The sequence below is a fragment of the Chanodichthys erythropterus genome, chromosome 21, assembly GCF_024489055.1.
Source record: "Chanodichthys erythropterus isolate Z2021 chromosome 21, ASM2448905v1, whole genome shotgun sequence".
NCBI classification, from domain to species: domain Eukaryota; kingdom Metazoa; phylum Chordata; class Actinopteri; order Cypriniformes; family Xenocyprididae; genus Chanodichthys; species Chanodichthys erythropterus.
The window spans coordinates 25,927,590-25,941,907 of record NC_090241.1 but is presented as its reverse complement, the minus strand read 5'-3'; the positions used below and the strand labels follow the sequence as shown (position 1 = coordinate 25,941,907).

The 14,318-nt window shown below is 36.7% G+C and overlaps 1 protein-coding gene across 1 annotated transcript; it reads right to left on the bottom strand.

Moving 5' to 3' along the window:
* Nucleotides 1-153: 153 nt before the first annotated feature.
* Nucleotides 154-9,465, bottom strand: c1ql4b (complement component 1, q subcomponent-like 4b). Its single transcript, XM_067373644.1, has 2 exons — nt 8,808-9,465; nt 154-1,212 (listed from the first exon to the last, which is right to left on the bottom strand). Exons 1-2 carry the CDS (start codon nt 9,339-9,341, stop codon nt 1,033-1,035), a joined length of 714 nt encoding a protein of 237 aa, XP_067229745.1. The 5' UTR covers nt 9,342-9,465; the 3' UTR covers nt 154-1,032.
* Between the last annotated feature and the right edge of the window lie 4,853 nt (nt 9,466-14,318).

The following is a 14,318-nucleotide window of genomic DNA, read 5'->3' as shown; positions in this document are numbered from 1 at the left end:
TACACAACAGCAAGACTTTACAACCGCAATCAATATACAAGTCAAATATTTAGAAGCAAATTTCAAACACTTTTTATTGATATGGACACACACTTAAAAACTTAAATTGCTGATACATGCACACACACACATATACACACACACACAGAGAGAGAGAGAGAAACTGGATGTTTTCCGATTACAGATGGATCAGGTCACTTTTAAATGTTTAGTCTACTAACTGATGTTTTGTGCCATTATACAGAGAGTGAATAATTTATAATTATAATCTATAATTTCACAATATTCTCAAAATTTCTCCAGTATAAACACTGTGTACATACTTAGTAGACATAGAGGTTAAAAACATACAGTTTCCATGCCATGGAATGCATACATCCTTTTCCAAGTTTTGCACACACATACACATGATGCAGAGGATGGAGATCTAGTAAAATGCAACAAAATAATTAGGTAATCCTTAAAGATAGTTTTCTTTTTTTTTTTTTTTTTTAGCCTAATGATATATGGATCTGGATGAGCATTGCACATAAGATTTTAAAAGGCATATATTGTAGCTTGACATTTTGATTTTAGGCAATTTAAAATAAAAATAATAAACTTAATAATAATAAACATACTGTTCACCACTGGTGGGCTACAGTCTATATTTCAAGTTAATGCCTTAAAAAGTGTTAAGGAAACATCTTACTCTTACTCATCTTTTCTTACCAGAACCATTTTTTTTGCATGTTGTCATAATTCATTGGCAGTTTTTTCTGCTTTAAATTCAATTTATTAATCATGTTTAGATTGTGCACCTACTTTTTTCTCACTTAAAATACGGTTTTCCTCAGAATTAAATCATATTATAAGAGTAAAATAGGTTGTCAATGCAATCGGAAAGTATACTTTCATTTTTAAAGTTGATTTTACAATGTTTCCTCTTGATGTTTTATCAAGTGTTGTATCACTTGAATCAAATGTTGTTTATCAATCAGTCTGGTGTGATGGTATTAAATATGTGATACTGTATTTGTGTTTCTGTATTTGTTAGTCAGGGTAGATGAGAAATCCGCTGAATGTGCTGTATTTGTTGGTGTTTCCTCCATGCACTTTTCCGCCATCCAGCTGCACACAGACCTCATCTCCCACATCTAAATGCAGGATCACACTGTTAGAGGCGTAGTCATAATTCTGATCTGCGTCCTGAGCGATCGCACTGGCCCTCACCTGAGAGAGAAAGAATTTTTTTTTAATCAGGAAGATAAAGTGGATACAAGAATTTCATCTTTTCATCATACTATTGTATACAGCTTTAAAATACTTGCAATACACGAGTCATACGCTACATATGTTGCATTTATGTAACTTTTGCATTTAAGTTTGAAAGCTTTGACTTTATAATAGCCTATCACAACAGTCTACAGCTTCCCAGTATGCAGTTGCCTTTAAATCCTTTAATCTCACTGGAAACATGTCTCTCTCTCTCTCTCTCTCTCTCTCTCTCTCTCTCTCTCTCTCTCTCATAATAACAGTTTTTCCCTCCTGTCTTATGATTTCTCGTCTCCTCCCTAAGTATCCTGTGGGATACAGGACAGACAGAGAGAACAAAAGACCAAGACAGACCAAGGTCCAAGGGAATAAGGCTTATTGATCTGTGTGTTGCATGTATGTGGTGTGTAATTTATTGGAAAGGCTGTTAAACAATCTGGGTCTTCACAGATGCCCACATTTGTTAATTTGTTAAACTCATGTAATAATATTTTTTTGTGCTTTGGCAATAATAAATCATAAATCATTAAATTTGAATTTATTTTTCCCCTACATAAGAGAAAAAAACACAAGTGGTTGAAAGGAAAGCAGGGAGGAATAAAAAAAACACTAACAGGTAATTCTTTTTTGAACATCAGCTTTAAAATCAACACATCTGTCTTAAACCATTCTGGTCAAAACACTATGAAGCTTCAACCAAAGCCTAATTTTTGCACTGCTAATTAATGCATGATCTTAGTATAAGAACCAGAGCTTAATTAATGTTTCCAGTCATATGTATAATTAATGAGTAGTAATTCACATTAATTTAGCCTAGGCCTACTTCTCACTGCTTACCATGAAAGTCTGCTACCATAAAAGAATCTGTAAAATATGAATCATTTTAATTGTAGATTATTCATGATACACTTTATCTTGTACTTTTGAAAAATTGTTTTTCAAATGTATTTCAGGCGCGTCTTCAAATGATCGACATTTTCTTGAGTTGTGCTTAATTCTTCTCACATCTACTCATTAATTATCCCTGTCTTCCCCTCATCTTTCTTTTCCCACCACCTCTCCCCCCGTATCTGTTCATTCCTTGCACCATCTATCCATCTTTTTCTGCGGGAATCGTAATAAAATGCAGGTCACGCGCGTGTCTCCACTGCGCGTCTCGTGTTGGCGCGTGTCCCTGTCCAGTCTAAATCGGATTGATTAACGGCGCGAGGTGGCAGCTCCCGCGGGAGGCCGGGGGCTGCGTCGGGGCCTCGCTAGCTCGGTAATTGCCCGGCGCTGTGGCTCGGCTGTTCCTCCTAATGGGGCCCACTCCTCAATAACTCCACTGTATCACAATAAACGGAGCTTCGCACCGACCACCGGTCAAATGGAGTCACCATGTATTAACTGAGTGTGCGCGCGCACGTGTGAAATACAGAGATATAGCAAGCTGTCTAAACGATATGGACGTTGTGTTTTATTGAATGTGCATTGTGTTGTTTTCCCCCAGTGATTTCAACGACCCGTTATCGGATTAAATTGGAGGTCTTCGGTTTAAACTATACAGACAGTTTCTGACAGAAAAGCGTGATGATAATGTAAACATATTCGTTAAATAAATTCAAGAGTCAAATAAAACACCCAAATGCAAGAAGTTAAAGTAATACACAGAAATAAACACAAATTATTGGCTGTGAACTTAATTTAGTTTATTTGGTTGTGAACGTAATTTATTTTATTTGACTTTTATGAAAGCCAATAAAATAAAATAAACATGACATATGGCTACAGCTTTTAAATTTATTTTCCTTGTTCAAGTCTATTTGTTTTAAAATGTTATTTTGGATTTTGTTTGGCAATTCATAAAAGCAATAATAATAATACAAAAAAAAAAAAAAAAAAACCTGCTGAGCTGTATAATATTCATAAAGTTTCGTCATAAAGTAATTTTTTATCATCAAGTAATAATGATAATAATTACAATAATAATAAATATTTTAGAATGTCAGTCCTTACAAATAGAGGGCATGTAGCTTAACAGTGTGTAACCTCAGAATATATCATGTTCTCTATTGCTAAAGGTTAACATTGTGATTTATGAATTCATGAATGAACCATTTATCTCCTATAATTTTGTATTCATACAAATCCCCTGTTTCTGAGTAACATTTAATAGGCTAATTGGTTATATGACTGCAGGGCTCCCTATGACTGATTCAGCTTGAAGTTGCGCTTCACTTAGGCCTGATGCAAGGGTTTTTCACTTTACAAATTTGTCTAGGTCAGAAACAAGACTGGAAAGAATGAAATGGGAACTGAGAAAGAGTTTTGTGACGTAATTAAAAGTGGATATGAAGAATTTAACGGTCTTTCTTCTTTTCTGTCTTTTTTATTCCTTTCTCTCAAGTTTTTCAAACTATATATATATATATATATGTATGTGTGTGTGTGTGTGTGTGTATATATATATATATATATACACATATATATATGTGTGTGTATATATATATATAATATATATATATATGTGTGTATATATATATATATATATATATATATATATATATACACACACACACATACATAGACACACATATATATACATACATACATATATACATGTGTTTGTGCAAACAATCATTGTTGGATTGCAGTGTGAGCAAAGGTGGGCAATGAAAGCAATGGGTGACACTGCTACATCCATGAGATAAACCAAGAGTGAATGAAAAGAATTAATTTAATGTGCCAAATATAAGTACAGAATGGTTTATTCCTAAACAGTCCAAACAAATTTACAACCATTTCCAAGCAGCATTCTTCTTTCCCATCCTGCTTCAAGGTTAAAGGCTTCAGGTGTGTTTCTCAGCATGTCCTTTAACTGGTAAAAAGGGCTTTGCTTGAGAATAATGCCTTGCAGCAGCAGGTTCAAGTATATGTGTGTTTTGTACAGTATGTCCTCTCATGAATGGGCCTCTTACAAACACACACTGATGGTAATCTCAGAGTTTGTTTTAGATCGACCTTTTGGCCATTCAAAGGGCAGTGAAAGCACAGGGAATGAGAGATAGAGATATGAAAGAAGAAAACGGGTGGAGAAAGCGCAAATATACTGGGAAAAGGGGTGTACGTGTCTATTGCAACAGCTGCAAAAGCCTGTCAAGGTACTGTGGGATTACCTCATTAACTATATTAATTAATTAATTGGAGGATGTAAACTCATTAGCTGCTGTGTAATTGACAGGATGTTTGAGGCTTTTCTAACAATTTCTCTGCATCACACTGTAATTAGTGCTGTGCTACTCTGACAAGACCACAGAGAGGGAGATATTTTCGAAAGAAGCAGGGAGGTGAAGTGCTAAAGATGAACCTAAAGTAAAAGGATAGTCATACAGTGGGATGAGAGGAGACATGTTTACATAGCCAAGAATCAATTACTGAATTAATTAATTGAATTTGTAATGAGAAGCAAATTGGCTGGGTATTCTGCTTGAGTGACATTAATTTGTGGATGTTGAGCTCGCTGCTGCACCCCTCATGATGCTGTTTTTGTTTCTTATTCAGCCCCATGTAATCTATTCCTGCCATGAGGAGCCAAACTTCAACTAATAAGTGGCATTTCATAAATACATTAATATTCAGAGTTCTCTAAAAATAAAACTGACTGCCATGATCCTGTAGCAGTTACAGGCTGCAGATTTTTGCTTGTCTCAAAGTGTGTTGGAATCTATTAGATAGAAGATCATAGACTATGTTTGTAGAAACTGCTTGTGCAAGTCTATGACCTGCAATGAGGTCAGTAGTCCTTTCTCATTCTCTCTCTCACATGCGCTCACACTTTATGTCGTTTTGCTCATCTATCTTACTTACACTGATCTGATGCTGTCTGTGTCTCTGGCCTCGCAGTAACACTTTCTCCCGACCTCTCTGTCGGCTCTCCTCTGATTAGCCATCCATCTTCCTCTCCTCCGTTCATCTCTCTATCATCCCACCCCATCTTACTGCCTCCCATCGCATGCCCTCCTCATCTGGGTGGGCTCACACTTTTAGATTTCTCCTTTGCTATTTCAATTTAAAATGGTTATAATAGTGTAAATATTGCTTTTCACCTAAAACAATAGTGACATGGGTAGGTTTTCCAACAGTTTCCACTCTAAAATGAAATTTTTTTTTATACTCACCCTCATGTCATTCAAAAAAACCTATATGGCTTTCTTTCCTCTGCGGAACATATATTCAAGATCTGTTTTTGTCAAAGTCAGTGGGGTCCAAAACAACACTGAACCCCACTGATTGTCAATTGTGTGAACACTTATATCTTCTTTGGTGTTCCACAGAAGGAAGCAAGTTAGTAATGACATAAGGGTGACTAAATTATCACACTATATTAATTTTGAAGTGGAAAGTGTTAAAAAACGTGCCCATGTCAATGTTGTTTTAGGTGAGAAACAATATTTAAACTACTATTCTGGCTGTTTTACAACTATAAAATTCTTTTTTGAGTGAGCTATCCCTTTAAGAGCAACCCAAACTCATGTTGGTGTGATTATGTTTGTGAGAATGCTTTAAGAGGACCTTGAGATGGGTTAAATAATTTAGCTAAGGGGAGAGATAATTAATCAGAGGGCAGAGATTGGCTGAGTGGCAGAGTGTGGCTCTGTGTGTGTGTGTGTGGTTGTTTGTGTGTGTGTGTGTGGCCCAGGTGGAAAAGAGGGAATCTCATCTTAAAGACATGAATGATTTAACACAAGAGGAGATCACTGGAATGACAATATATGCGGTACAACATGCATGCCATATACTGCCTAAGCTTACTCTCCTCATCTTCTCACTTTCTGCATCTTGTCCTTCACTTAATGGAGGCTGTATTGAATCCCCAAGCCTGGTTATGGACCACAGTGCATCAGCTATTGTATATTTAGCAATAAAATGTTTTTAGTAAGTGAGTAGCAGAGACAATCTGCTCTTCTGAGACAAGTTAAGTAATAGATACACAGTTTTATCAGTCCATAACAGAATGAACTAATTCAATATTGTTATTATTAATGTTGTTATTGTTCAGTAAAGTCAATTCAGGTACTTGATCTGCTATAACAGTCAAAAAGTGTCCCAATTTACCATAAACTAAATGCAACAAGTTATATCAGTTTCTCCAATGAGAAAAAAATTCATTTTCATTGGTTAACCAATGTATTTTGGTTAACTTAATCATATTATAATTTTAATGTAATATTTTAGATGTAAATAAAACCAGTTAATTTAGATGTTACCTGGAATGCATTTTTAAGGTTATCTAACAAAACATTTTTACAGTATGATAAACACTAATCTGATGTTTAGTGCAGAGGTGTTTTTTTTTTCTTTTTACTTTTGATTCTATGATATGTGACCAATGTAAAACTGACTTTTTCAAAGATGCATGCACTGGCTTAAAATGTGAATCTACTAAGATTGGTTTTACATGCAGAGTTTGTGTATTTGAATCAATAATTTCAGCTGAGATGGTTCATATGCTTTTGAAAATAACCAGTTCCACCTATTTCACAGATACTCTCTTTGGATCACAAAGCTGTGGATTCATTTTCTTTTGTGCTGGGTCAGATATGATGAACAGACACGGGGCATTAATGGCAGGTGTTATGTCATGTTAATGGCAGTGTGATGAAGAGAAGCTGACAGGTTGCTACAGACTCATTAAAGGGTTTTCATCACTTCCTGTCAGATATATCTGTCACAAAGAGCTAAAAGCTCTAGGAAACCATGTGTGTGTGTGCGAGAAAGACAGAGACACAGTGTGTATGTAAACATATGTTGCCAGGGGAATTTTTATATCTCTTTGGATAATCCCCGCTTTCTGTTCCACTACTAAAAATCAAAACTGAGCGGTTGAGTTGAGAGCGCCTGAATCCCAGATCCGTGTCATGTTTCACCAGATGGAGAGGTTTTTTCTCTCCTTACTTTTTCATTTATTCTAAATCCACGGGTCCTGGGAGGACTGCCTCCAGCTGTTGCATTTCGTTCCACTCCAGAGAGAGACAAAGAGACAGCTTTTGCTTGTTTGTGTGTTACGAATGTCCTTTTTTCATTGAAAATTGTTAACCTATCGCTGTTTTTGACTCTGCAAATTTTATTCTGAAAACAACAAAGCTAAACAGACCCAAATGGATTGGTCAAAATAAGGCACATTTGAAGCCCTTTGATATGCTTTGATATGTTATGGTTGTTGTAAGTGTTTATTTTCTTCTAAATCTGCACATTCATTTAAATTATTTTATATATGTTCCCATTGTACCTTTTTCCCCACTGTAGGTATCTTCAGTAAGGCTTCGAGTGATAGGCAGACAAAATGACTGCTGAATAATTGAGCAGCATGCCTTACTGGATCCTATTTGAATGTTAAACGTATTCCTTAATCCTACCTCTGTGAATCTAATATTTGTTTGATATTTCAGTCAAATCAGACTCTTGTTTTTAATACAGTTCATTCACATCTGACCTTTAGTCTAGTTAAAGTACCTCTAAAAACTTAGTTAGCAAACTCTACCTTTTGTGGAGAGTCAATCCAAAGGCTGTTTTCACCAGGGATATGCAAAACTAAGAATTGAAGAATTAGCTTTCTTTCAATACATGAGTTGGAACTTGAATTGAATTGGTCACGGCCCACAGAAACTTAAATTGGAATGACAGCAAGAGGAATCTAATGGATTGTAATTCAACACAGGGATTGTAGGAAAGGAAGACTTCTTTAATTTACACTGGTACACAAAACCTAATGGATCATTTCACCCAAAAATTAAAATTCTGTCATTAATTACTCACCCTCATGTTGTGCCAAACCCGTAAGATCTTCGTTCATCTTCAGAACACAAATTAAGATATTTTTGATGAAATTCGAGAGCTCTCTGACCCCTCCATGGACAGCAATTTAATTACCACAATTTATTCATCAATTTCTTCACTGCACTGTTTACAATGTAAACAGTATAGGAGAATGACAGGGAAGAGAAGAAATTGTTGAATAAAGTCGTTATTTTTGTTTTGTTTTTGCGCAGCAAAACGTCTTGACGCTTCATAAAATTAATGTTGAACCACTGTAGTCACATGGACTATTTTAATGATGTCTTTTCTACCTTTCTGGGCCTTGAAAGTGGTAATTAAATTGCTGTCTATGGAGGGGTCAGAAAGCTCTCGGATTTCATCAGAAATATCTTAATTTGGGTTTCAAAGATGAACGAAGGTCTTACGGGTGTGGACCGACATGAGTATGAGTAATTAATGACAGAATTTTTTGGGTGAACTAGCTAAGAGGTAAGCTGATATATTAAATGTAAAAACTAAAAAAAAAAAAAAAAAACTATAAGTTGCATCTATCTATCTATTTCTGTTTATGGGAATACATCTGTCAGTATATCATTCTGTCATTCTATCTATCATTATAACTATCTATCTATCTCTCTGTAGACTTTTCTTTTTAAACTTTGAAACATGGATTTGTCGAGCCAAAGTTTGTTTTGACAAACTCTGCTTTTCTAGTTAAACATTTAGCTCAAACAAAGTCATTTGCGCACATCTCCTACCTGTCCATTCTTCTTGAGGTCGGCCCACATGCTAGTTCCATCTCCGCCCCTCATGAGCACGTGATAGGTGAAGAAGTAGATTCCAGGAAGAGGGCAGGTGAACTTGCCTGTGGTAGGCTCATAGTAATTCCCTACATTTGTCACCACATCATCAAACTTGAGTACTTCGCTCCCCTCATGCTGCTTACGCAGACCAGCATAGAAGGCTATTTTGGGGCTGTAGAACGATGGGATGTATCCCCCTGGGCCTGGACCTGGAGGTCCAGGTGGACCTGGTTTTCCTGGTTCTCCAGGTGGCCCACGTGGGCCTGGTGGGCCTTGGTTTCCGCGAAAGCCTGACTTGCCTCCCCCTCTGCGTCCAGGGATATCGTGAGGAGGAGGCGAAACAGGTGTTAGTTCATTGGTGGGCGTTAGAGAGTCACAAACCATCTTACAGCTTCCAAGCATCTCATAATGCGTACCTCCACCTCCAGACCCACCCAGTTTGGTGCTGTGGACCAATAGCGGAATAGCGACCAGCAGCACCAGTACCATGGCCACGCCCACTGCCGCGCCAATAACGCGCTTCCTGCGGCTGAGGCGTGAGGCAGCAATAGAGAGGAAGTCCTCCTCCCCTTTAGAAGAAACAGGCCCGGCCAGAATGAACTCTGGGAAGGAAAAAGGACTAAGGTAAGATAGAAAAGTTAACGAGGGAGTCAGATACGATGAAACGTGGCTTGTGTCTCAGAAATAAACAAAAAGAAACAGTTTTTTCGATAAGAAAAATCCACCTCCAACAACAAACAAATCAAATGTCCTATATGGAACAATGTCTTAAAGGATGTTTGTGTTCATTCCCTTTTTTCCCTCAAGTTTCAGTTTCTGCTGTTTTACCTTTCTGCTTGTATCTACAACATTAAAATCATAACAGCCAGCCCTCTAACCAGTACCCGCTCTTTTGAGTGAAACACACTGGATCCAGTTATCACGATGAACAGCAATTCTGGATGATCCAGTGGGTTTATACTGTCATATAAATGTATATTGCTTGTCTGATATAAGCAGCATGAGGGATTTGGTGTCTCTGAATTTTTGTCCGTGGCTGGAGATTCTATCAGGTGATGTGGATGTGTATTTCTCAGGGGTTGCTGTGTGGCGGTTACGTCTCCTTATAGACTGGTGGAGTGACAGCGGTGTGGCTCATTTTTCCATGAGAAGTTCAAGAAGCGTTCTGAGGAATTTCCAGTAAAGTCCATATCCACTGCAGCATATAAACAAACTCTGCCCCTCCTCTCATAGAAGAAAGCTGCGATTCAAATTTATCAAAAACAATCCACGTTATATATTATTTTTTGACAATCTTAAACCTTCAAATGCTTAGGTTTAAGTGCTTCGCTTACAAACGTCTTGTAAGCCTGATGGTAAATGGATTGGGGGTACAATTTTAAATCAGGCTCACAGCACTCGTGTTGATTTTCAATTCCTGCTGGTCTTCATCAAACTTCAGCTGAGTAACATTCAGGTCCCAAGATCAACCTCCTCTGGCATCTTGACATGTTTCTCACTGAGTTGAAACATAAAAAGAGCTAAATTAGATGAACTAGAAAACCTATGAAATAATTTAAGAGCTCCCAGAAGATCCCCTGATGCTTATTACGATTGTCCAATAAGGTTATTTATTTCTGTTCAATACTGAGCATTTTGCAGTAAAAACAGGCACAATTTGTGCATAAGACCTCTTGGCAACTTGCGTGAATAATTTTAATAGTCATTACCATTTAATTGAATTTAACTGAATCATGCCATTAGTTTGAATAGACATTATTACATCACAGACACATTACCTCTCCAACAGTAGCCTATCAATAATATCAGATTTCTTAAGTTAAATAATCAGATAGGCTAACAAAACCAATGTTGTGTCAGCTACTTGTTTCCAGGTCTTGCCCATTTATACTTAAATGTCACTTTAAAATTCTGTATGCTATGCAGGCTGCTAATTAAACCACTATCAAATATTTAATGATGAAATCAATTAATTTTTGTCAATTAAAAAGGCAAATAACTGAGAAATTCTATAGAATAGTACACTAAAAGTTTGTAAAATATTTCTGAAGAACAAATGTCAACGGTAAAACAATTCTGCCTACCTTATAAGTTCCCAGAGAATATGAAAATTGATGAGTAACTCCGCACGACAGAGCAGCTCCTCTCGCGTGAGCGAACAGCTCAGAATATGTCAGAGAATCTCGCGCCTTCGGGTTTTTCTTTAACGGTCACTCTGCTCTGACTGTTGTCAGCTTGCAATATCTCTTGTCTTCTCCTTTTGCTGCTTCTTTGCAGCCTTTTCTGCGTCTTCAAGTCAGTTCACTTTAAACACGCCTACTTCTGTCGTTCAATATCTTTGGGAATCATTAAACTACTACTGTTACTTGTAATATATTATTTAGTAACCAAATTACTATTTAAAGTCGAAAATGGCGTTTTCTTTGTTAAGATATCATCAAGAAGCAACAGTTTCTCACTTGTTCGATTTCTGTGAGGAAAAGGCGCTTCCACCCGCGGGATGTCTGTCTCGCGCTCCCCCCGCCCTCCATACAATTACGCGCTCGCGCTCACTCGCACCAGTCTCCGCAGATCAAGAAATCGATTTCCCGAGGAGATGTGCATCCTAATAGGGTTGCTGTCTACCCAATTAGTACTTATAAAAATAAGCCAGGTTGTACTGGTATACTGTCACTAGCAGTAGGAGAACTGAGGGGTGATCGCAGCTAGTAATATAGGACCCAGTGTAAATTAGCTGTTTAACTAGGCAACTACTAGCCCATAGGGACCGGGGATGGAGGAAATCAAATGCCCAATGTAAAATGTATATTATTTGCTGCTAAATTGTAACATATTTAGGAATTTAGCAGGATGATGTATCATCCAAAAGTTTTGCAAGAGTGGCCTTACTGTTATCTTTCCCAACACAAATCTTAAACATCATTTGTAGCAGCAAATGTTAAATGCGTGGTAGTCTAATTGAAAGCAATAATATGTAGCCTATATGTACAAATAAATACATAGTTTACATGCTTTACATTTTAATTTTAATTTAAGTAGGCTAAATATTAATGTAAAGTTTATAAGAGATAAACAGATATAGCACGTTGTGTCATAATCGCCTACTTGTAGGCCTACACTTTTTTTCCGCTTTTGTATATTTCTCACATAGCCTTCACATTTACAAACCAGTAAGTTAATTTCTCAAAACAGTTTATACAAACAGCACCACACAATTGACTACCTGCAAAAGGCTGTAACTTGTATTTATATCAATGAAGATATCATTTCCATCAAATGACAAGTCCTTGTGTCATTTTTCATAAACAAGACAGTCAAAATGTTTAGCCATGTTGTCAATATAACTGTGTACTCTGTCAGTATTTTCAGATGGCTATGATTTTGATGACAATGATTGAAAATGCACAAGACTGCACTTTTTCTGTATGGCATAAATACAAAATACTGTATATCGGACTGGTGTGTCAACAAATTAAAGCTGCCCCTAGAACTTTTTTTTTTTTTAAAAGATGTAATATAAGTCTAAGGTGTCCCCTGAATGTGTCTGTGACGTTTCAGCTCAAAATACCCCATAGATTTTTTTTTAATTCATTTTTTTAACTGCCTATTTTGGGGCATAAATAGAAATGAGCCGATTCAGGGTGTGTGGCCCTTTAAATCTCGTGCTCCATGCCCCAAGAGCTTGCGCATGCCTTAAACAACGTAAAAAAAGTTCAAACGGCTAATATAACCCTCAAAATGGATCTTTACAAAGTGTTCATTATGCAGCATGTCTAATCGCGTAAGTACAGTGTTTATTTTGATGATTACATTGATTCTGAATGAATTTGAGGCTGTGCTCCGTGGCTAACGGCTAATGCTACACCCTTGGAGAAATTTATAAAGAATGAAGTTGTGTTTATGAATTATACAGACTGCAAGTGTTTTAAAAATGAAAATAGCAAAGGCTCTTGTCTCCGTGAATACAGTAAGAAACGATGGTAACTTTAACCACATTTAACAGTACATTAGCAACATGCTAACAAAACATTTAGAAAGACAATTTACCAATATCACTAAAAATATGATGTTATCATGGATCATGTCAGTTATTATCGCTCCATCTGCCATTTTTTGCTATTGTCCTTGCTTGCTTACCTAGTACTGGCTGCCCTTGTGTAATGACTCAATCGTGGGCTGGCATATGCAAATATTGGGGCGTACACCCCGACTGTTACATAACAGTCAGTGTTATGTTGAGATTCGCCTGTTCTTCGGAGGTCTTTAAAACAAATGTGATTTATATAAGGAGGAAACAATGGAGTTTGAGACTCACTGTATGTTCATTTCCATGTACTGAACTCTTATTATTTAACTATGCCAAGGTAAATTAAATTTTTGAATCTAGGGCACCTTTAAAGTATAATGTCATTATGATATTTAAAAGAAAAAGACAAGACTACACTGTAATTATGTATACACATGTATGTGTTTGTGTGATATAGTATATGTATAAAGTGTATTTATTGTAAAATTCAAGTAGAATAAGTATATACTACTGTAATATGAAGCATTACAGCAAGTATAGAGTATTAGACAGTGCACATTGTTGAAATACATACTTGTTCTATCTACGAAATGATTGAAGAAACGGTTGTTCTCCCAACATTTGGCTGCACCTTTCGACCCGCCTCAGCCATTGTAAGGTCATGATTGAGAACATTTGACAATAGTGGTCCTTATTTAATCAGAAACGTGCCTACATCCTTTGCCTTATCTACCTCTTCATCTGTTTTGCCTCCCTACCCTTCCACCACACAACCTCATTCCTCTTCTTTCCGGCTGTTGGCCCTGTTTATTTTCGTTTTTAAACAATTGCAGTCTGTATAATTCATAAACACAACTTCATTCTTTATAAATCTCTCCAACAGTGTAGCATTAGCCGTTAGCCACAGAGCATAGCCTCAAACTCATAGAGAATCAATGTAAACATCAAAATAAATGCTTTACTCACACGATTCGATATATGCACACAGCATGCATGACAAACATCTTGTCAAGATCCATTTGAGGGTTATATTAGCTGTGTGAACTTTGTAAATGTGCTGTAATATAGTCGAGAGCTCGTGTGGCAGGGAGCATGCGATTTAAAGGGGTGGCGCGCTGAAAAAAAATCAGTGTATAATTAATGATGCCCCAAAATAGGCAGTAAAAAAAATGAATTTAAAAAATCTATGGGGTATTTTGAGCTGAAACTTCACAGACACATTCAGGAGACACCTTAGACTTATATTACATCTTGTGAAAAAGCATTCTTGGGCACCTTTGACAATTGATAATGTAACAGCAGACTTTCATGGTGCAGAAATGACTAGATGATGTGGAGGTTGAACAAGTAGTTTTGAGAATGTTGTTGTGATCTGAGAAATGTACCAAACTGACTAAGAAAAACTGTAAATTCAAGATAATGAATTGGATTAGCAGAAA